Source organism: Hippichthys cyanospilos, chromosome 2 (assembly GCF_059441005.1).
Source record: "Hippichthys cyanospilos isolate Australia breed blue-spotted pipefish chromosome 2, RoL_Hcya_1.0, whole genome shotgun sequence".
NCBI classification, from domain to species: Eukaryota; Metazoa; Chordata; class Actinopteri; order Syngnathiformes; family Syngnathidae; genus Hippichthys; species Hippichthys cyanospilos.
The window spans coordinates 13,293,779-13,316,729 of record NC_142370.1 but is presented as its reverse complement, the minus strand read 5'-3'; the positions used below and the strand labels follow the sequence as shown (position 1 = coordinate 13,316,729).

Genomic DNA, 22,951 nt, shown 5'->3' with positions numbered 1-22,951 from the left:
AACATGCAAAAATCACACAGGGCGGCTGGAGAGGAATAAAACCCATGACAGATGTGCTAACCAGTCTTCCACCATTCCACTCCAAAAAATAGAATATAATAGTCAAAAAGGTTCTTACCCTGATTATTTTGCTGTGTACGACCACCCTTGACCATATTAAATGGAGGAAATTTAACACACATTTTTTTTCCCTTGTAATCTAGAAAACAATTGAGGTGCAGGAGACACATTTCTAGTTTCTTCAAAGTTTGATAGTCAATAAAAATATGTCAAAAACAAGATCAGGCTGCATGACACTGGGCTGTGAACACTGCTGAACCCAGCAAATGTTTAAATTCACCAACTATGAGGTTATCGAGAACTTTGCAGATGTAATTACAATGGCATTACAAAGAAATGTCCCTATTGACAAAACCTTTTTGCATACCTTTGGGTCAGGGTTTTAAAATTGTGCCAAGGTTTTCAAGAAGAATTTCATTCTAGAATTGAGGTTTCAAAGTAGGGTTTAAAACTAGTGTTAGGGTTTCAATGTACCGTTTTTAACCCAGGTTAGGGTTTTAAAATAGGGTACTAATCTTAGGCAATGATTTCAAAGTATGGTTTTAAGCTAGGATTTGGCTTTCAAAGTAGTGTCAAGCGAGAGAGTTAGGGTTTCTACTGCTAGGATTTGAAATTACACTCTAAAAACCGTTGGGTCAAAAATAACACAAGAATGGTCAAAAAAGGACTGAAGGAATATTTTGGTCTCTTTGACACACCTTGTGGATGGATTCAGTCAATCAGCGGTTAAAATTTGAGTTGAAAAAAAATATCAAGGCTGAGAATGTGACAGAGCGATAAAGAGAAATGTTGTTGATTGTTTATTTCAATGATAATAGTTTGAATCTTGGTATACTTACTAAAGCTGTAGAGCAATAAAACACGTTTTTTTAGTATCAGATGTAATTTTCAGTAAGTGCTGTGGGCCACTTACGAACAGTGGGCGGGCGGCAAATGGTCCCCCGAGCCGTAGTTTGGACAAAGCAAGTCACGTTATGGTCTCAGTTGTGTATCCAATCGGATGTTAAGGCCTGGAAATAAAAGCTGAATGTTTATGTTTGTCTTCTTGATGTCAAACCCAAATGTTTGCAATCTACAGCAAAAATAAAGAAATTGGCCTCATTGTTTCACTACGGCACAACTGTATTCTATCTTTCTACGCACCTGCAGCCACATTACGTATAAAAAGAGAGGCCGCAGGTCAAACATGATTGCTCAAAGCGACCACCCCAGTGCGACACCTCAACATAAAAGCGTCGCTTTAATTGCTCTTTTCCCGTATGGGACAATGGAGTTTATAAACACCGGGGAACGTTTCCACCTCACATTGTTCACCTCATTGGCTCTCTCTCATCGGCGGCCAAACAGCAACACTTTGTAGCCATCACCGGCCAGCATACGACGCTGTGCCTGTGGTTCTCTCAAGTTGGAAGGCCACACTTGTCCCTCCGTGACTTTTACTGACTCGCGGATTGCGCACGTATTTGATCGTAAATACTTTGCCCCTTCATTTTTTAAACATGTCTATCATGAGGTGGGGATTTTGTTTGAGAGGAAGGACACCCTGGACTGGTTGCCATTCAGGTGCAGGGTACATTGTCGTGTCACCTGCACCACCATTAAGCTTGGCAATGCTGGGATTGTGATACAGGGACCAAAGTAGGGACCCGGAGTTTTGGAGTTTCGGGGTAACGTCAAGCGCTGCAAAAACATGCTACGAGGCGCTACTTCAGTCAGCATTATAATAACCACACCAACGACGCATGGATGGCAATGCAATAGTCTTAGGCTTTTATTTTGAAGATTTTGCTCAGTTTTTCCTTTGACACCTCCGAAGGACTCCTTTATCCCAACTTATTGCCATCACATTATATAGGTACTAACATTAACACTATCATATTCAAAAACTAATTAAGGACGCGAAGAAACCGCCTGTCAGTTAGGCTGTCATTTTATGATATGGCAAAAGTCTAACCGCTAACATGAGGACAAGACATATGGTGCGTTCAAATGCGGGCGTACACTTCAAACTTAGAAAGAAAAAAGGCCATCGATGCATTAAAACCTACTAACTGTAGTAATGGCAAGCAACCAGTTCTGGATGTATAATGCTTGCTGCCCAAAGACAAATGGGATAGGGACTAGCAAGTGGTGAAGAAAATGGATGGATAATAATAATAATAATAATAATAATAATGATTATTCTTAAGAATGTCAAATTATTCAGGTTCTTGGGATTAACCTGCACAACAAAGCAAATGTATATATATATATATATATATATATATATATATATATATATATATATATATATATATATATATATATATATATATATAAAAAAAAAAAAAAAATATATATATATATATATATATATATATATATATATATAAAATATATATATATATATATATATATATATATATTTGCTTTGCTTTGTTTATTTCAAAAACGCTTATTTAAAACAGAACATTTCAAATAATTATTATTATTCATGGACGCGTGTCCCACAATATGCAGGCAACTTTGTCACCATAACTTTTTTTGCAATCACATGAAACGCTGGTAGAACAAAGGTTTGTCCTCGCTTCTATTTTTCTGATTTTTATCAAATAGTTAGACTTACTTTAATGTGTTTCTCTATCTCATTCAACCCTGTTATGCATATAATCAGAATAAAATAGTTATTTTTTTAATTTATTTTTTTTACATACAGTCCGTATGTTTACATTAGCACAACATTAGCAGATTTGCAACCATGTTCCCTGCAATCCTATGATGGAGTAAATTTATTTATAAAATCATAGGATAAATCTTGTACATTGATCTGTAAGCTGAACTAATCAAGCCTATGATTGTTGGTTAAATATTACTGATGAATATGTGGCATAAAATAGAAGGTAGAAAAAAAAAAAGTAGAATGAGAAGGTTTACTTTTCAAATAATTTGGAAGCCCAAATGTCTTGAACTGCTTCTGTGGTCAGCAAAGTCCTCCTTAGATAAAGTCCAAATCACTCTACCTTTATCGAAGATGCCATTGGGGCGTTTTTTTAAAAGTTAAATTTAGCATTCACTAGACCGACAGCTCTCACATGCACTTCAATTTTCATGTCTGCCCCTGAACTTGGCCTCCCACCCAGACCAGGGGTCTATCAGGTTATGTCAAACATAAAGACATCCAGTCATTTATTGTGACTTTTAAATAACTGATCACATCTACTGTTATTCTTCTTCTTCTTATCATTCTTCTTCTTATCATTATTATTATTAACCTTTCGTCGAGATAAACACATACATTTTGCACAGTGAGAATTTTAAAGACTAAATTGTGAAGAATACAAAAGGAAAATCAATTGGTAATAATGTCTGACTATTTATTATTTAATAAAAACACTTGCTTCAGTTTTTTGGGATTCACCCGCATGGCTAAAGAAAAGGGTCACAAAATTAGAAAGTTGCTCCTCAAACTTTCGGTGATCCGCAAAAATACTCTACGGAAAAAAACATACATGTAGAAAATTGGAGCCTTAAATACGCAAGGCTTGATTGATCGATTACAGTGTCTTTACTGAATTGAATTTGAAGAATTTCAAAGTTGCCCTTTCATCCCATTTTTTTCTATATAGGGCCCTCAAATGAAAAGGTATATAATCCTGCTTGCAAACATCACTAAAGTGTGGTATCGCCCAGCTCTGAGCCACTGAGTTTCTTATAGAACCGGCGCCAGGACTGCACAGTCTTTCCAGACCAGATCCAGAAACTTGATGTTATCCCAACTATCATGGTCATCAGGTACTTGATCAAGAACACGGTGAAGTCCGGCGCCTGAGGAGCCCAATTCCCTGACGGGCACGGCACAGCGAAGCGTTTGCAGGTCTGCGCGCGCCACGTGCGCTCCCAGCGCGGGCGCAGGGCCTGCTCGTAGAAGTGGCAGGCCACCACAGCGGTGGCGGGGAGCGTGTAGAGCACGCTGAGCACACCGATGCGCACCATCAGCTTCTCCAGCTTATCCGTCCGAGTGCCGGCGAGCTTCACTACGGTGCGGATGCGAAAGAGCGACACAAAGCCGGCCGACAGAAAGCAAGTGGCCACGAGGAGATAGACAAAGAGAGGGGCCAGCACGAAGGCCCGGAGGGCGTCCGTGTCATACACACCCACGTAGCACACGCCGGTCAGAAGGTCGCCCTCCACCCGTCCCAACGCCAGGACGGTGGCGGTTTTCAACGCCGGCACGGTCCACGCCACCAGGTGGAAGTAGCGTGACGTAGCCTCGATGGCCTCGTGGCCCCACTTCATGCCTGCCGACAAGAACCAGGCGAGTGACAGGATGACCCACCAGATGGAGCTTGCCATGCTGAAAAAGTAAGCCACCACGAAGAGGATGGTGCAGCCCTCTCTTTTGGTGCCTTGAATCACCATCTTATAACCGTCCGCCTTGAACTTGTCCACGCAGACAACTTTGTCCCCGAGCAGGAAACCGGTGACGTACACCAGCGCCACCATCAAGTAGCAACCCGAGAGGAAGACCACCGGTCTCTCCGGGTAGCGAAACCGCTGGGCGTCCACCGCGGATGTGAGGACGGTCAAGAGCGTGCTGAGGCAGCAAAGGACAGCCCAGACGGCGACCCAGACCCGCCCGAACCTTAGCTCCTCCCCCCTGAAGTACATCAGACCGTTGGGCGCCGAGAGCTCGCAGGGGGCGCCGCAGTCCTTGGCGCCGAGGAAGCGGTAGCTGAGATAGGACGGAACCTCCAGCGGCGGCGGGCAGGAGAAGGCTAGGCCGCCTGAGCTTTTGGATTGAAAGTTCAACGGCGTCGGCGTGGGGACCGGCGTGGGAGCGTCACCCTCGGATGTGTTCTGACCCACGCAGATCTCTCCGGCGCCGTGGACGGGGAAGTTTTCACAGCGCAGCCTCTCAGGCCACTGAAAGCCAAATTTATTCATCAGCGCCTCGCAGCCCTGCCGGGCCCGTTCGCATAATGACCTGCAAGGCGGGATGGCCTGCTCCAGAACCGTGCACACCGGCGCGTACATGGAGCACAGGAAAAACTTGAGGTCCGGCGAGCATTGGACTTTGACGAGCGGGTAGAACTGGTGAACCTCCAGCCCGGCGTCTTCTTGGTTGGAATGGCCCAGCAGGTTGGGCATGATGGTCTGGTTGTAGGCGATGTCGGTGCACAGCGGGATGGAGACGGGCTGGCAAAATCCGTGTTCCGGGATCCAAAAGCCCCCCTGTTTCTGAGCTGAACATTGTGGGACGAGCAAGGGTAAGGCATAGCTCAGCCACCAGGGCCAGCCCCCCCACATCGCTATGAGGGTCCGATCCACCCAAACAGAGGGAATAGTAGTTCCGCCGACCGGCTCGTCACCGCTGCATGGCCCGGCTTTAAGCCGCGCTGCGCACACAGCTTTCAGATGCAAAATGGTCTTTGTTGCTCAATGCGTACTGTTTTTCATGTCCCCGTCCTCTGTGAGTATGAAGCTCGGTGGTCTGTTTCCAGGCGCCCCCCACTGCTCCAACATGGGGGGTGCCTCGAGACTCAGTATGCTCTGCACCAATTGGAAGCTTTGTTCACCTCTTTGGTGTCATCCAATGGCTTAGGAGGCGGCGCTATAGACAGTGGAACAGAAGCGCTGCCGCCTTCAAGATGAGCTGATGAAAGACTTTGAGTTCTTGTGCATATGTGTTGGGCATAAAAACAGGTCGGACCGTTGCGAAGATCAACAAGACACTTCAGAACAACACGAGACGCGGCCGAGATTCCCAACATGAAACCGGGAACGGATCGATTATCGGCCGTGCCCGCTATTATTTTTTTTCAATGACTATCGGCATCGGCTTTTTATTTTTTTATTTTTTTAATCTGATGGATCAAAAAATGCACTTTTGATAGATGAATACTTGACTCGTCTATCCCGGGGCGAACCCGGGATTACGTCTATTTTTTATCCGTTGATAAAATAACGACCATTTTGAGATTATTTTTACTATCGAAATTCATTTTATGAAATGTGTAGATAAATTCCAATGGAATAGTTTGCCGGTAGGGCTGCCGTTATTTCTTGAAAAAAAAATCAATGGGCGAATATTTTGTTGATTAGTCAATGAATCGAATGCAAAAAGTACGTTTTAATTTGCATCTCTATATTTGAAAATAGGACGTTTGTTTTCAAAATGAGAGGACAGAAAATGCACAAACTTTATTGTTGAGTTAGTGGTGTGATCTTTCACATTTCAGGAAACACGCACAAAAAAAAAAATGATTGTAGCTTTGCAAAGTAAAAGCAAACATTTTTATTCGACGCTCAAATAATCAGTCTGCTTCAATGAAGAGCCTGAAATTCTGAGGATTTGGGAAACTCAAATAAATCAAGATAATTCAAAAATGAATGATCGACGACTTTGATGTTCAATTAAACGTTGATTAATTGTTGCACCTCTAATCAGACAATTTTAATCCAATTTTTAAAAAGTAGATCACGGTCAGTTTAAGGTGCATTTGAAAAGTTTTTTTTTTTCCCATCGATTTAATAGTTTAGATTTTTTTTTTTGTACTCGTGTCCACATGAGTGAAGGTATGAGAGAAGTAATCCAATTACCAGCTAAACATGTAGCAGTTAGCAATTGCATTCATCTTGCCTGCTGCAACCGTTTCCTTGTTGGAAAATATTCGCAACTTAAAAACCTGAACCCGCATTTGGAATTGGATATACTTTATGTGGCCAGAAGAGCAAATGTAACTTAGGACACACAAACTGGGAATTTACAGAAGAGTTTTTACAAAGGAACAAAACAAACGACATAAATACACACGAAAGAAAAAAAACCTTAATCCGGCCTCTGTTGGAGAGTCGTAGCTTTGGTATCACCAACCTATTACAATCCCATTTGAACACATTAACATGACAAGCCGCAAGAAAGAGGCCCGCATGAACTCTTAGACGACAGGCACAATTGAGCCCTGGCTACAGGTCAGTAGAGAGGCCAGAAAATGAGATAAATGCGATATATGCAAAACAAGAGCAGCTGAATGAGGACAAAGACACTTGGAGGCATGAAAAGAAGACTGGGAAAGTTCTAGGGGCCACCTTCAGACGTGGAAACTTTAACAAAGTAGGAACATATTAGGCTTGTATGTGGAATAAAAAGAAAGAAAAACAAATCTCCGTCTACGTTCACTGTCAGCAGAACACCCTGAAAGACCTCGTTCCGCATGAGCTCCCACACTTTGCACCGACACATTCTTGACTGCATGCATTTTAACTTTACGAACGCAAAAACAAACATTTTACCCAAAATAACTGGCGAATAAGTTTTCTTTTTCGTTGTTTTCAAAACACAGCAGAAAAACCCTACGGGATCTCAAAATAAAAGATATTAAAAAAAAAAATCATTGTAATCAAACTTGTCAATTGTCACAATCATCTGAGGGCAAAAATCAAAGGCTAATGTTTATTTATGTTGACATTGTTTGAGTGTCTTTGCTCAACGGATAAGATCAGAGATCCGCCGAAAAAACAAACAGGCAGTAAAATATTCACATAAAGCTTCTTCCTCTTTTATCTCTCCGAACTTTGCGCCACTTCATGTCAGTCAAGGGATCCAAACAAATGGTAATGTGTTAATGAATCAACTCGTTCCATGGAAACAACTTTTTGTGCAAAAACACGTTTGTTTGACATTGCCGTCAAGTTTTACGTGGAAACCAAACAAACCAGACGGGAAAACGGTTTGCCTTTGTACTATATGTACTGTATGTGAAAATTGCGTACAAGGCAAAGTAGCACTATCGATTGAAGTGCAAATACAAAACTTAAAATATACATACATATCAATGGAAAAGTGTAAAAATGGAAAAGTGTAAAAATCATCCCTTTTGAGGAGACCCCAAAATGGCATGTTTGTTTCGCTATTAACATTGCATCAACAAAAAAAGACATTTTCAATCTTTTTGATTAGTCAGTAACGTGTTCAAATAAACACCCGCACGCGGACTGACGAATAGAACAGATTTATGACAAAGTAGGAACTTTACCGAATCGTGACATTGGATGTGCTCCCAGTCCAGTCATATTAATATAATCAACATACCACGCATACAGGTATAAATATAAGCTTGTCATGTAGAAAATGCTGTCATCTTTGTTTTTGTTTTTTTGGCGATAGCTGCATTTTTGTTTCAGTTTTTAATTCCACAGCTAGCTAACTTTCTCAAACAGAGAAGCAAAGTTGCACCAAATACTCACTAAAAGTACTTTTTACACAGCTTCTTTGTCAGTATCATTAGGCTAGCTTAAATCTTGAATAATACTAACTTATGGTTCAATGCAAAAGCATCACCATCACAATCGTTTGAAACTTTTCACGCTAAAGGCGTAACGTAATACTTTTTTTTTTGGAGCTATCGTTTTCAGTGTTTAGCTAAACAGCAAGCTAACACTTCTCCGAGCAAAAGGCAAAGTCTTCTTGTCATAGCCGTTTGTCATAGATGTTTTTTCAAACTTCTATTCATAAAAAGACATCTCTGATGTTTCCGTTATTCTAGCATAATTCTGAGAATATAGCTGAATGCTAAACTCCTGTTCAAAAAAGGCCAAACGGAAATGAGCATTTCCATCACAGTCATCAAATGGCTGTTACTTTAGAAACAGCACAAACATGTAAAACACCAACAATACAGACAGGGACAGGATACTGAGTATTCTGTCCCTGGTTCCTTTGAAATAACTGGAAGTGGTTGTGTTTAGAAGTTTACTTTTTGCGCAAACCAGTATCACGCTACCGCTCCGCCATGCTAATGTTGAATTTGTTTGTCTCCGAGTCAGTTCAAATGTTTTCTTCTTGCGGTTACTGACATATTTTGCTTGTAAGAAATACAGAGCCTTGGCAATAATGAATAGAGTTTATTTTCCACACAAATGAGATTAATTATTCATAATGACTCTTGAGGACGGAACTGAGCATCTGCTAAGAGATGCTAACAGACGCTAAGAGAGCAAAATTAAATATGCGATTATTCTAGGGTGCATCTCGCATCCAGCAGAAGATTTCCCTTTGCGTTTGGAAAACGTTTCAAAAACATGCTTTCATCATTCTTCAAAAGCTTTGGCTTGCATACAGTTTGTGTCAAATATGATACATTTTGACATTTCATGGCAAAACAAATAGGGGGTCTATTGTGGAGGGTGGGGCTGCATGACCATGCAAATGGACTGCCACAGTTGAAAGTAGTTGTCGTTAGCTAAACTGTAAGCTTAGCTTACCTGTTTGCATTTTTGAATGACGATAGACATTGTCATTAGTGTGAGGCGCAAACCATTCATTTTGCCCTCCTATTTTTGCCAACGTCATGGACAAACTTGGGAGTTGCTTCTGCCGTTGTTGGTGCTTTATTTTCTAACTAAAAGGGCAAACTGCGTTGAAATGCTGATTTCAAATTATAAACAAGACGACTTGTTATTTACGTAATTCAAGTCTAAGTTGAGTCACCAAGTCCGAAGTCAAGTCGTTCCCAAGTTTTAGGTAAGCAAGTCACAAGTCCTGAAAATAGGAACTCCAGTCTGAGCGAAGACATACGATATGTCTCGTGTCCCCCATGCTTACCGATTGCTGATCTCGGGTTGAAGATGTCACCAAAACCTGGCGGCCGGCAAAAGCGAAGGCCGGATTCGCCCGCTAGGATTTAACGTGTCACGGAACTCTGTCTCCAGATGGACGCCGGGCACCTTGAAGATGGACACGGCTGGAAAATAAAATGACATAGGATGCGACATGATCGCGATGAGCAGACGCGGCGTGACGGGATTGGCTCTTACTTACTGTCCTTCAGGTGCATGACGGCTGACGGTAAGGTGCTAAAATAAGAGTGCTGCAGGGCATCTGGTGCCGGGATGCGGTCTGCGGGTGCCAGCATCAGCATCTTCTGGACAAGGTCTTCTGTTTTGTTTGGGAGTCGACTCAACCTGATCCAGGTAAACCACATCAGTTTCGATAACCCGAGATGTCGCTGGAACGTTAGTTAGAATGACAATTCATGAGCAGGGAGTTAGATTATGTGTCTGTTAAAGGGCCCATATCATGAAATTTTAAACTTTCCAAAGTTATATAAATACATATACAGTACAATGATACAATTCGGGATTTATCTTTGGGAATTCAGTTTCTTATCAAATATAAGTTTTTTAGTGGCTAGACTTCTAACCAGGAAGTGAAGCGGCTTTGTTGACTGAAACTGCGCCTGGGCCATGTGGCTGCTGAAACGATAACATTCTTCTAAAGCTGAGCACCACCATGAAACAACAACAACAAAACAACAAAAAAGCTACCGTTGTAGACAGAGTCAAAAAGTGTCCACATGAAGAAGCCAAAAAAAACCAGGTGTTTTACTCACAAGTGCAATGAACTGCAGCAAAAGACATGTCAAGTTCCATGTCAAGTTCTTCCTAACAAATCGCTCCCCTCAAAAAAGTATGCACTACAGTGATGATTGTCTAGCCGTGTGTTCCCAACCATCATAATAATAATGATAATAGTGTCATTAAATTATTAAGCTCTAGTTAAATTTCTTTTGTGTCCTTTCTCACCTTTTCCACACAGAGCGAATTGGCTTCGCTTTAGAGGGGAGGGACCAATCTGGAAAAAAAACAATAACACTTGAAAATTTAAGCTTAAACTGCTGAATTATTCATCTCAAGCTTAAATCTTTGTCAGCGAGCCACTAACAAAAATGTTGCAATCTTGCGGAGTGCATGAGACATGAGGTGCATTCATATACATTCAGACATTCCAAATTTAGGCAAAATGTCTTTATTTATTGCCTGTTATCTATTTTTTTAAGTAGGTAAGGTGACTGCGACCCAGCGACAGTCGAATAAGGGGAGTATCGGCACTTATTTTTTTCCCCACTTGAAGTACTGCTAGATACGGTTTTCCACTATGTTTATCAACTAATGCATGACATTTCTCCACGTTAGAGGAAGAGCACCAGTAAAACTACTGTTTTATTTATGACGTTTTTTTTCCGCAACAGCTTCTCTGGACTGGATGACTTCTGCGGACTAGTGGAATGACAGGGGCAACAGCGCCTTCTAGTGGAAACTAATTTTAGTACCTGCAGAAGAACCGCGCCCCAGTTGTGGTGGATAGAAACTTGCTAAATAAACAAAGTACCATTTACCCTTTACCATTGCCATAGACGATAAGTCTACAGTATAATAAGGGATGACTATTGTCGTTCCGCAAATCACATTAGAGTACAATTTCTTGAAAATAATTTTAGCCTGGAAATGAAGAAACAACAATTCCGATCTACCCCCACCCCATACAAATATCACAGGACAACGATTAAATACCGTTATGTATTATTATAATGAGATGTGTTTATATGCCTGGTTTGGCACTCAAATTCACTTATTTGTGAATTTTTAAAAACCTATCCAGCATTGTAAAAACTACCTACTGTATTTTCTAATAATAACATATTATTAAAGACGTTGATGATGATAACAGTAATAATAATAACAATAATAATAATATAAATAACAATGTTATTTCTTTGCCAGCACGTCGCAATGTTGTCATAGAAACTATGTTGCTGTGAGTTGAACTTCATTTTGTAGTGTTTTGCCACCACCTTGTGGCATCTTGGTGGCAATGGATTTTGTTCAAAGGAGTTGAGGAGTTTCATTCGGACTAAAGTAGTATATCCCTGCTGTCTTGTGGCATTTATAGCATTTGTGGCATATAACATTTTAGGGGCGCAACCTCAGTGTACGTATGAATGTGAATGAAGTTCAGTCTAATTAAGTTGGATTAGTTTAGATGAAAATCTGCCACAATAACAAGACGACACTGACCTGAATGAAAATTGGGCAGCCAGGTGACTCCAGGCCAAGTATCCTCTGATGGGATTCCAAGCACCTGCAAGTACATAAATGTGACCGCCTTTGTGAAGGCTCACCTCAGCTACACAAGTGATCATGAAGCTTGTGTGCAGTTGTGCCAAAAAAAATAAATTCTTTGATTTTTTAAAGCGGCCTTCAATTCAAATGTTGATTGTACCAACCATCCAAATTTTCTGCAGCTGATCAAACACGTCGGTAACTCCTGGGAATGCCGGCGCCCCTTGCAACATCTCAACAAAGATGCAACCAGCGCCCCTGGACACAGGTGGGAGAACGTTTCCCAAGTGCAAGTCATGAGTTTGGATACGATTGGATATCGGTGACTGCATTGACTTTTTAGCACTGCCAAACGGTTAGCCAAGATACCGTTTCGGGTTTAGCTAAAGTAACAGCACATCCGCCGGTTACCAAATTGACTAGAGATTAAATTTGTTATAAAAGGTTTCTGGTGAGCATTCAGCAGCGCTAGAACTCACCAGATGTCCAGCGCTGTCGAATAATCTGTTGATCCAAGCAGGACATCAGGAGGGCGGTACCACAACGTCACCACATCTGAGGAGAAACTCTGGCAGGGGACAGATTTGGAGCGAGCCAGACCTGCGAAAAAGTGGGTCCGTCTCGTTAGGGCAACATGACGTTGGGCAGGTCTCGTCCACGTGTAGGATCCAACCGAAATCGGCCAGTTTGAGTTCTCCTAAGTAGCTGATGAGCAAGTTCTGAGGTTTCAGGTCTCGATGGAGGATCCGGCGCTCGTGGATGAAGGTGAGACCGCGCAGCAGCTGGAACATGAAGATCTACGAGGAGAAACTCTTCTAGGATAAACGTGTTTGTAGTACTCATTACGATCTCTGAAATGGAAAATTCAACTCACGCCCGCTTAAGAAATAAGAAAAACGAAAGGGTGAATGTATGAGGCGGAGTCCTACCCGCACATTGTGAGAGTGCAGACCGCCGGGATGCTGGTTCATGTACTGGGCCAGGTCCGTCTGCTGCAATCACACACGAGCATACGAATGTCTGCTGGCGCTCGAGCCCCGCGACCTTGCGCAAGCCAACACCTTCTGAGGCCATCTCACCACGTATTCGAAGACGAAGGTGAGAGAGTCCCTGGCGTGAATGATGTCATGCAGGAGGACGATGTTGGCGTGCTTCAGGCCTTTGAGCAGTGAGGCTGCACACACAAACACACAAACACACACGCCAGAAGAAGTGTCCTATTGTCACATTGTCAATGAATCACAAAATTGGACACTGACACTGGCACACACTGGGTCAGGCAAAGGGGTGTGGGGGGGCCGGGTGGCAGATATACATCCTAGTCCAAAAATACAGTGAGGCCAATTCTTTTACTTTTGCTGGAGAATAAAAACATCCGCCTTTGAGAACAATAGACAAAGGATGATTCCCTTTTTCATCTTTTAATGCAGCATGGGCAAACCGTTGCGAATACAGTATAAACCTTGTGCAGCGTTTTGCCTTTACACCAAAGGCATTTCACATCCAAGGGAAAGCATTGAAAGAAGACACCAGCGAGATGAAATTTCAACAAGATGGTGACATTTCAAATTGACACAACCACTTAGTTATCACAAGACCAGGAGTGTGCTTCCCTTGGCTAAAATATATTGTGAGAATGATGTGGGTGAAAATGACCCAAAAGTGGTCAAAATACTGCACAATAATGATTCTTGTTTATTAACTTAATCAGTGCCAGACATTTTCTTACTCTCCTTTACTTGACACTAGAAGAATAAATACAGAACATAATTAAATAAAGACCTGGGACTTTTTTTTTTTTTTTTTTAGAAAGGCAGTTAAATATACACCTTGGAAATGGAATGAGTTGGGTTTAGTTTCCACGTTGAACCTGAAATGAATTGACTAGACTGAGATGAGAAGATGTTTTTAGTACCATTAAATGTTGCATTTAAATTAAAATATAAATGAATGTGGACCACTGTAAATAAGGAATGGCCATGCAGTCATACATATCCTTCTAAAACCCATTAACCGCTACTATGGACAGAAATCGTGTGCTGGGTTTCATGTGTGAGTCTGTGTGGGATGTGTGTGTGTGTGTGTGTGTGTGTGTGTGTGGGGGGGGGGGGGGGGGTGCTAATTAGTAGTCACCTTCTCTGATGGCAGTGAACGGCATGCCTTCCTCTGTCTTCGTCTGGATCACCTTCAGCGCCACGAGCTGTCCGTTTATCCTCAACAAACCAAGAAAGCATCATCATCGACATCATCATGATCAGAACCCTGCGCACCCATCACCACAGTAATTCAGAGAGTGGAACTAATGATCCAAAAATACATCATAACTCCAAATAAAAGTCCCATGCCACCAAAATTCATATTCATTGTCTAAACGATAGCATTTGGTAGATACCCCCCTGGGCATTCCGACATATGTGGCTCCTGCACGCTTGGCGCATCTGGCAATTTGGTGACAAAAAGTAGGCCAGATTCATTTCATCATTTTTCATTTGTCATGTAAAAAAAAAGGCAATTGCCCAAGACAAACTCTCTGTGTGATTACAAAAATCAATTCATTGAAATGATTAAAGTTCCTTATAAATATATTTGATTTGCTCTGATCTCGTACTTGGACTCTAGTGAGTCTCTTTTATGCTTACGCCTCACCTGCAGTGACATTAAGAGAATGAAGAGAGCTGCTTCAGTTGACTGAGAATGAAGTTGACTGTGTTCATTCCCACAACTGCTGAAACATTTCTAACTGTGCCAAAACACCAAAAGAAAAAAAATCCATATGTACACACAGTTAGACTGCTTTGCACAAGATAATTTTTTAGTCTCAGTATTTCTACGCAGAGCAGGGGTCAGCAACCATTATTATTCAATAAACCATTTTAACTGTCTTCCACTATAGGGGAAAAATACACTGCGAACTATAAAATGTTGTTGACAGCTAAGATGAGGATAAGACTGCATATACAGTACGTGTATATATACAGCAGACTGTACATATTTTGCCGCATCTGCTGTAATTAGAGCAAGCCCCTTTTTCGCCAGCCAGCCATGTGATTTCTAACCTGCTGATGCCTTTATAAACAGATGCATATGAACCTTCACCAAGTTTCTCCAGGCTCACGTACGAGTTGGCTGTTCCAAACTGAAGTCCTGGTTTCTGATATCACATAAATACAAACACAGAGAGGCAAACGGGTCTGTAAATTAGGCCTGCACTTCAATAGTACCACTAAATATCACCTGAGGTATGACAATGATGATGTGTGTCAGCTGACCCAGATAAAGGGGTTCTGGCAGTTCTCCTGGCTCCATGGGTCACTGTTGCTACGGCCTCGCTGCACTCGAAGCCGGCGCATCTGCAGCGTGTGGAACCAGTGTGGCTGCGGGCCACTGTCTGGGTCCAGCTAGGCCAATCAGACAAAGAAAAGTTGAATCTTAAATCACAAAAGACGTGAATTGTAGAGGAAAGCAATTTAAAACATCTGGCCAGCGATCAATATTTTGCATTTATCCCAGCTACGTTGCAAAGGGGAGGAACATTTTGGACTGATTGCAAAGTTTTCATTCAGTTTCCACGGTAAGTTAGGGAATTTTGGAAATTAACTTTTACGGCCAATATTTACAGGGGAAAGAGAAAGTTCTATAAACAATAGTGAAAAGAAAGTGACACACCCCACTTTCCCTAAACAAGAGAATAACTTTAAATGCCTCCAGAGGGCAGAAAAGCACTACCATTGGCTAAATAAAACTCCTCGGGTCACATAGCTTCTTAGCACCAGGTTGCCACAGAATGGAGCCAAAGTACCATTGTTATCTAAATGAAACTCCTCTTCTGACTTCAACATAGTTCTTTGACACAAAAATATTACAAAATGAAGACAGAACTATTTTCCTCCAAATAAAACTCTTCAATTCACTTGAACAATGGCACCAAGATGCCACAAAATTGAGGCAGAGTAAAATTTTTGTCTGAATTAAACTCCTCTGCTCACTTCAATATTCATTGGCAACAAGATGACACAAAATGGAGGCAAAGCACTACTTTTATCCAAATAAAACCCTACCCACATCAGCATTGTACCTTGGCACCAAAATGTCACAAGCAAAACACATGTTTTTTACAAACGAACTCCTCTACTCACTTCAACATAGATTCTTGGCAAGGTGCCACAAAATGCAGAAACAAGACTGTTTTAGTCTCGATGAAACTTTTCAATTCACTACAACATCATTCAATGGTACGGAGTTGCCACTAGATGGCCTGCCATCCCGCAACACATAACGGACAACTCCAGAAAATATGACATCGTTCAAATGACTCTGGAAGCACACTATCCACTGTAAAATGAGTTTGACTATAAAAGTTGGATCAAGACAGGCCTACCTCAGCAACCGGCAGCGATGAAGAGCTCTTGCTTTGCTTGACGCCCATTTCCTCCATTCTCAACACCTCCACCTGTTCCTCCACCTCTTCCTCTCCCTCACCCGGTGCTTTGCCCCCCTCATCTTCCTTGACCTCGCCACAACAGCACCTCTTCATGCAGCGGGACAAGGCGTCCATCACTATTTCTTTTTGAGATTCTTCTGCTGCTCATGTGACCAACGTGCTGTTTGGAGGAGAGAAAACACGGTCCCATGACTGCTTTTGCACTCCCCCCTTTTCCATCCCTTCAGGGAATGAACAACGGCGTCATTCAACATGGGATATTGCTGCTCTCCAGTGGGAACAGTCAAGAACTTTCGCCATTCACAGCCATCCAGTCCTTTTCTGTGGAAGAAACGAAGAACAAATACTCCGATTTTGTACTTCAAGTAAAAAATGTTTAAAGGTCATTTTTTGAGTATTTTTTTTTCCAATTACTTTTTACTTCTACTCCTTACATCTGAAACCAGACACAACTTACATTCAATCATTTTCTTTACCTCTTGGGAAGAAATAAAGTACAAATACTCTGTTTTTGTACTTCAAGTGAGAGCATTTTTGAAGGTCTTTTGAGTATTTATTTTTCTGATGACTTTTTGCAGTCACAATTTAGGGTCTTCCAACGTTGGCTCCGGGCATCTCGCATCCTTGGAATCCTATTGCATCCAAGTGAATTACGTGTTTTTAATGTGGTCAAAACGGTGGATGTTTAATAATTACCGGCAGGGGGCAGTATGACTACGCATAACAAAACAGCCAACATTTAGTGTGCGCGCATGCATGCTGGAATTAAATGAATCCTTTCAGCCTTCAAAGGTCAAACTCACACCAATATGAAGCTGCGTTAACATCGGGCCTATAGTTTGTTTCTCTTTTTTTTAAATTAACATCATTAATGTTCAAACAAGTGTAGCCTTGAGATGCAGGTGCCCAATGAATTCAGTTTTTTTTTTAACTCACTCAACTAACATCACAACAAAGCTGAGGTTTCTCAGAAAGAACCACTAAAGGTTTATTTATTTATTTATTTTTAAAGAGGCCTCAAGTTGTTTGATTAAACGTTTACGTTAAAAAAAAAAAGAGCTGTGTTACCTTATTTAAAACAACCAGATAGCTTGCCTAGCTTCCAGCATACTAGCTTAACGCTAATACTAACGCCTTTCTTTTCAGCAAAAAAATATTTGAATACAAATTATGACAAAAAGTACACATAATAGTACTCACAGTTGTGTATGTTTTATACTTTGAAAAGAATCACGAAAATTACTCGTAAGGAGCTGTGATGTCTCCTACCTCCATGTCCATTTCTTTGTTTGTTTTATGCTGCCCCCGAGTGGTCAAATGGCACACTCCACAACGAGCAGCACACTATGCATAGAAATGAATTAAACGGTGACAAAAAATGGGTTTCTTTTATCTTTTATTTATAGTACTCGTTTTATAGTACTAGTTTTCTGTTTTTTCTAATCAGGGTTGTGGAATTGATGGGATTTTTATTTATTTCAACAGGGAAAAATAGACAGTTTAAATGTTTTAAATATATATTTTACTGCTTAGAAAAATCCAATGCTAATGTAATGGACGTCACATATGCAGTTTATTCCCAAATGTGCAACTGAAAATGACAATCCGCCATGTTTGTCCACATCTAAAATAGTTTTCAATAGAGCAGGGGTTCTCAAACTTTTTGGAGTCATGGACCCCTTTTAGAAAGCAACATTTCCAAGGAACCCCATTGCAAATGTTTGCGGAAACAAAAGAAACAAAAAAACATTTAAGCCGAACATAAGTGCCCTTTTTATTCACCATCAAATTAAATTTGACAACAAATATATTTGTTACCTTTCAGCTATACTCAAGTTTAGAAAATTGGAATTGTAAATTCCAGGTCGATTTCCCCCAAAGAGGTTGCTGACAATTATTTAGTCAAAAACAGGATTATAAATTCATGCTTTGCTGGCTCCGTAGCCTCGTTAGAAAGCAATTGCAGACACTAAACCCATTTTGACAATTTTCAAAATGATTACATTTTTTAAAACTGTATTAAACTGGTTGAATTGATTACTTCATCGGAGAGCGATGAATACTTTAATATAAAAATTACATGTAATTAAAAATAATAAAAATTATATATATATATTTCTCAGTCATGTCTTTAAAGGCTTACAATACAGATTAAATGATTTGTAGTAATTTTAGGCTTAAGGCAACCTTCCCCTAGATTTGTAATGAGCATAATGAGCCACACGTATACTGGCAAATCCATATTCCCGGTAATAATGTAACAATAATGTAATAATGTAACAATAATGTAATGCCTCACATTGTAAATAGAGTAATATTGTAATGTAACTAATTATAGTAATAAGTAATAAGATGCATTGCAGTTTAACAATGATTTGTATTAACAAGCCAAATGATTTCACGGACAGTCCGCGGACCCCACTTTGAGAACCACTGCAGCAGAGGACACAAGTGCGGTTTTCAAATATGACACCATATTACATCGCATTTAAATATTTCCTGGAGCCTTTCGATCACCTCACCCCGTGACACAAAATCTCATGTGTTTGTGTTTTTTCCGTCGACATTATTAACGCACATGGCTTTGCTGAGAGCGACGCGAGGAAGGAAATGGTTTAACGTCCTCGACGGTTCAACGTGACAGCCCCTGGCAACGAGATGAGAAATGAGGCAGCGACAGGGACGTAATTGGACGACGGGAGGCGGTGGGGGGAGGGGGCGTGGCGGGGGCGATTGCAGAAGGAGGAAGACGGACGAGGGGATGGCGGACAAAGGGCGAGCGCTGGAGCGAGTAGACGGGTGGGGGAGGTGGGGTGTGAAGAAGGGACAGGCGGAGGGAGATTTCTGTCTGTCTCGTTTCTCCTCCAGCCAATTTAAATAACGTGGCGCGCGCGCACACGCACACGCACACACATAACACACACACATACTCTAATCGTCAGCGTGTACGCGTGTGCATTTATGTGTGTGCTGCCATATTTCCACTCAACTGATTTTTTTTTAAACTGCTCGAATGAGACACGTGATGTGTCTCCAAGGAAACATTCCGATGGTCTATTAATGCCACATCAAAGAAAAATAAAGTCGAAGTAAGAATCATAACGTTACATAATTTTTCAAAGGGTCTGAGTATGAGTATCGAGAGTTGTTCTTCCCCTTGAGGAAATATTTGCGATATGAGAATAAAGTTGTCATTTTCACAAGTGAAGGTCAACATAAGAAAATGTAATAACAAATCATGTTTTCTTTGTTTGCTATAGTGGCATCAGGAATAAGAGTTACGGGATCCAATGGTGCCTGGTTTGAAAAGAATGGTTCTGCATAAGAAGTGACAAGACTGAAAGCGGCGGTAGACAAAACAATGTAATCACGTACAGAGTGGAACAAAGAAGCTTTGTTTGGCTCCTGCTGCAATGAAACGGATTGTGCAGGTCTGAATCAACCACACAAGTCAAATAAGGCCAAGACAATTGAACGACTAATATGGCGCAGCCAATGTGTGGTTTAAAACAAAAAAATTGACTTGCAGACCTGTTTGAACATACTTGCAAACAATATGTTTGAACATATTTGTTGGCTACAGTAAATGCTAAAAATATAGCATTTTATCCAATTATGCCATGCCATGCTGCCACGATTTATTAAGATGAACTTCTGCAATATATACTTAAATTATATTTAAAAAGATGGCTACATGTTAAATCAAGCACTTTGTCACCCTACCACCAGGGGGCAAACACAATGTTAAGACTTTATTAAGCTTAAGAAATGGCACGTGAGCAATTCCTGCAGCAGCGGCGAAAAGGGCAGCAGCAAGGCTTGGTTTATGCTTGACGCGTCCGCGGGATCCGCGCTGCTCCACGCGTCAAATTTTGTCATTTTGGCAGCCATGCCCCTTCCATGCGTATCTTCCGGAATTTCCTTACCGCACGGAAAACATGACGGATGAACTATTGCTTATATATGGGGGTTCGCCGGTCCAATCACCTGATTCGCTTGAAAAAGACTAACGTGACCCAAATACCATAAACAACTCCTGGGCACACACTGGGCAAAGATGAAAAGTCGGTTAAAAAGAGCTTGGAAGACGCTGAAGTTGGCCTTACGGCACACTCCTGGGAGTCCAGTTTTCAATTCCACCTTAAAAGCCTTTAGACGGCAATATTTTCCTCCTGTTTGCATGACAAAAGCCTCTGCTTTTTAATGACCCCAACATATTATTTACCAGTGTGAAATGGCCTTGATTTTCTCACCCGAGTACTAAAATATACCGTGCTAGCTGTCAAATTTGATTTGACCGAAAATAACATTTTGACTGCTAATTGATTAAGATTTGCCTAAAAGTAAATAATGTGCTTGGTTGTCAGTAGTCTTTTTTTTTCATTGGTTTGCACGCAAGTAAGTTAGCTGTTTTGCCCTGTGTGCCAAGTTTTTGCCATGTCCCGCATGCCGTTGTTTTATTTACTTTATTTATTTGATTTTATTATTATTATTTGTAAGTGTACTACTTGTTTAAAAAAGGGCAGTAAATAGTTATGTTTGACCAAACATGATTATCGTGGTTAATAATTGTGATTTCAACATTGACCAAAATAATTGTGATTATTATTTTGGACATTATCGTGCAGCCCCTAGCACATAATATTTAGCATTATGGAAGGAATTCACAATGTTTGGTTATTTGATTTTCAAACCTATTTTTGAAAATGTAAGCTCAATTCTAAACAATATTTTGTATTTTAACTTTCACGGTGGCTTTATGAGAAAGAAGACTACGTTTTTACATTGTAATCTACAAGTACATATGATCGATTCTTCACATTTAACAGCCTTGTATGAAAGTGTGGATCTGCCGATCTGCCGACTTGTAGACGAAATGCTAAAAACGCGGCATTTTCTCCCACAATGGCAAGGGCATGGGCAAGTGAAGAAAAGCTTATTTTTAAAATATTTTGTCTACATTGTAAAAAGAAGTTTGAAAATCAAACGATCAAATGTTAATCATATTTTTCATTATTTTATTATTATATTCTTTAGCCTTTTTTTTCCCAAAACTGCCACGGATTATGCATATGTGCAAATATCCGGTGGCATTATGGGCTTTAGCCGAAACGTATGTTCGAACATGGTAATAACATAAAAGCTTCGAATGTATGCAAATGAGATCGACAGGGTGACCAATCACAGGCTACGTAAAAACTCCAAGTAAGTGTCTTATCTGACACAACCCAGAACGTTACAATTCACTTTTGAAGGATGTTGTGTGAAAAACAACATTTTGTTTTTTAATGTGAAAACAACGAGAGGTAAACTTTGCTGGTAACTTGCGCCACTGACTAGCTTAGCGCCGTTGTACTGTTATTGCAATTAGTTAGCCTCCTTGTTTGCACACGTGCACGACCGACAGGTTAGAAGAATTCAGTGTCATCGATTGGTTACTCAATACGTCAATCAATATGATTTCCCTTAGCGCGATGTCATGCGGTTGGCCGAAACTACCTCAGCGGTTGACCGGATGTTTTTCAAGGCACCCGTTAAAGAGAGGACCACTTTGATGTCATGTGTTCCACATCAAGTCTCACTACCGTCATCGTGACGCGCGGAAGAAGCGGAGGAAGTCGGGGGAGGAAATGAGGAAGGGGGAGCTCAGGGGGTGTAATTGATTTGCTAATTTTCCTCACGAAAGAGCGAGCAGGTCAGATAAACGCAGGATTGAGACGGGAGAGCAACCGCCTGGGAGGGAGAGAGAAAATAGCGTTAAAAGCTTTGCCACTGAAGCATGATGTTTGTTGTGCGCGAATGAGTGACCTTGTCTCGGTAGAACGTGTGTGACAATGCACGTGTATTTGTAAGAGTGTGTGTTTGTGTGGGAGTGAAAATAAAATGCGAACCTTGAAACCGTCTTGTTTCTCGCTCCTGCCCCCCCCCCCCTTCTCTCTCTCTGTGTGTCTCATTTAACCCTGTGCAGTATTTTCGTCCATTTTTGGTCATTTTCCAAATCATCCTCGCAGTATTTCAGCCAATGGATGGCACACGCTCAGTCGTGTGATAACAAAGTAGTCGTGCCATTTTGAACTTGTTGTCACCATCTGGGTGAAATTTCAGCTCCCTGCAGCTTTCTTTCAATGTTTTCCATTTGATGTAAAATACTTTTAATGTGAAGATCAAGGAATTGGACAAAATACTACTGCACAAAGGTCAAACACATCCTTGCTCTCCCTCAGTTTTTCAGTCAGTGCTTGTTTTTCTAGCTTCTTATGATAACACCTAAGATTACCTTCAAGAACTGAGATGTGAAATTCTCGGTGGGCAGCGATAGTCATGCCATTGAGCTAGTGAGGTTTCGCTCTCTTTTCGCTCTCTTCGATCTTTGAATGAGAGTACTTTTTTTTTTTTTTGATTAAACCTCATTCATCTCACTGAAACTAAATTTACTGAAAATAAACTTACCTCACTGACCTACGGTGGCAACACAACCCCATGATTCATCAACATGGAAGTAGCAAGTAGCGCTTGTTCTGCTATGCTGCAAAGTGAATATACATTTCTTTGTAATTAGAACTTGATTGC

General features: G+C 41.0%; 2 protein-coding genes across 4 annotated transcripts; both read right to left on the bottom strand.

Annotated features, from left to right (window-relative positions):
- Positions 1-781: 781 nt before the first annotated feature.
- Positions 782-16,694, bottom strand: LOC148427426 (cyclin-dependent kinase 15-like). Of its 3 annotated transcripts, XM_088408038.1 has the most exons (14): positions 16,319-16,694; positions 15,210-15,338; positions 14,997-15,091; positions 14,074-14,153; positions 13,020-13,114; positions 12,870-12,932; positions 12,614-12,737; positions 12,420-12,540; positions 12,105-12,198; positions 11,896-11,959; positions 10,624-10,672; positions 9,860-10,002; positions 9,644-9,782; positions 782-1,070 (listed from the first exon to the last, which is right to left on the bottom strand). In XM_088408038.1, exons 1-13 carry the CDS (start codon positions 16,493-16,495, stop codon positions 9,670-9,672), a joined length of 1,347 nt encoding a protein of 448 aa, XP_088264164.1. In that variant the 5' UTR covers positions 16,496-16,694; the 3' UTR covers positions 782-1,070; positions 9,644-9,669. The 3 variants fall into 3 exon arrangements, with proteins under 3 accessions (XP_088264164.1, XP_088264163.1, XP_088264165.1); XM_088408037.1 differs by lacking the exon at positions 782-1,070 and having other exon boundaries at positions 7,577-9,782; XM_088408039.1 differs by lacking the exon at positions 782-1,070 and having other exon boundaries at positions 7,577-9,782; positions 15,175-15,338; positions 16,319-16,461.
- On the bottom strand, positions 3,372-5,469 carry LOC148427427 (frizzled-7-A-like). The gene has a single exon (XM_088408036.1). The coding sequence runs from the start codon at positions 5,344-5,346 to the stop codon at positions 3,709-3,711; it is 1,638 nt and encodes a 545-aa protein (XP_088264162.1). The 5' UTR covers positions 5,347-5,469; the 3' UTR covers positions 3,372-3,708.
- Positions 16,695-22,951: the final 6,257 nt, after the last annotated feature.

Excerpts from the sequence above, each read along its gene's own strand:
- LOC148427426 (XM_088408038.1), bottom strand. The coding sequence starts at position 16,495 with ATGGACGCCTTGTCCCGCTGCATGAAGAGGTGCTGTTGTGGCGAGGTC. Across the intron at positions 13,115-14,073 it reads GTTCACTGCCATCAGAGAAG|CCTCACTGCTCAAAGGCCTG; the intron begins GTGACTACTAAT and ends TTGTGTGTGCAG. Across the intron at positions 12,738-12,869 it reads TGCACTCTCACAATGTGCGG|ATCTTCATGTTCCAGCTGCT; the intron begins GTAGGACTCCGC and ends TTCTCCTCGTAG.
- LOC148427427 (XM_088408036.1), bottom strand. The coding sequence starts at position 5,346 with ATGTGGGGGGGCTGGCCCTGGTGGCTGAGCTATGCCTTACCCTTGCTC.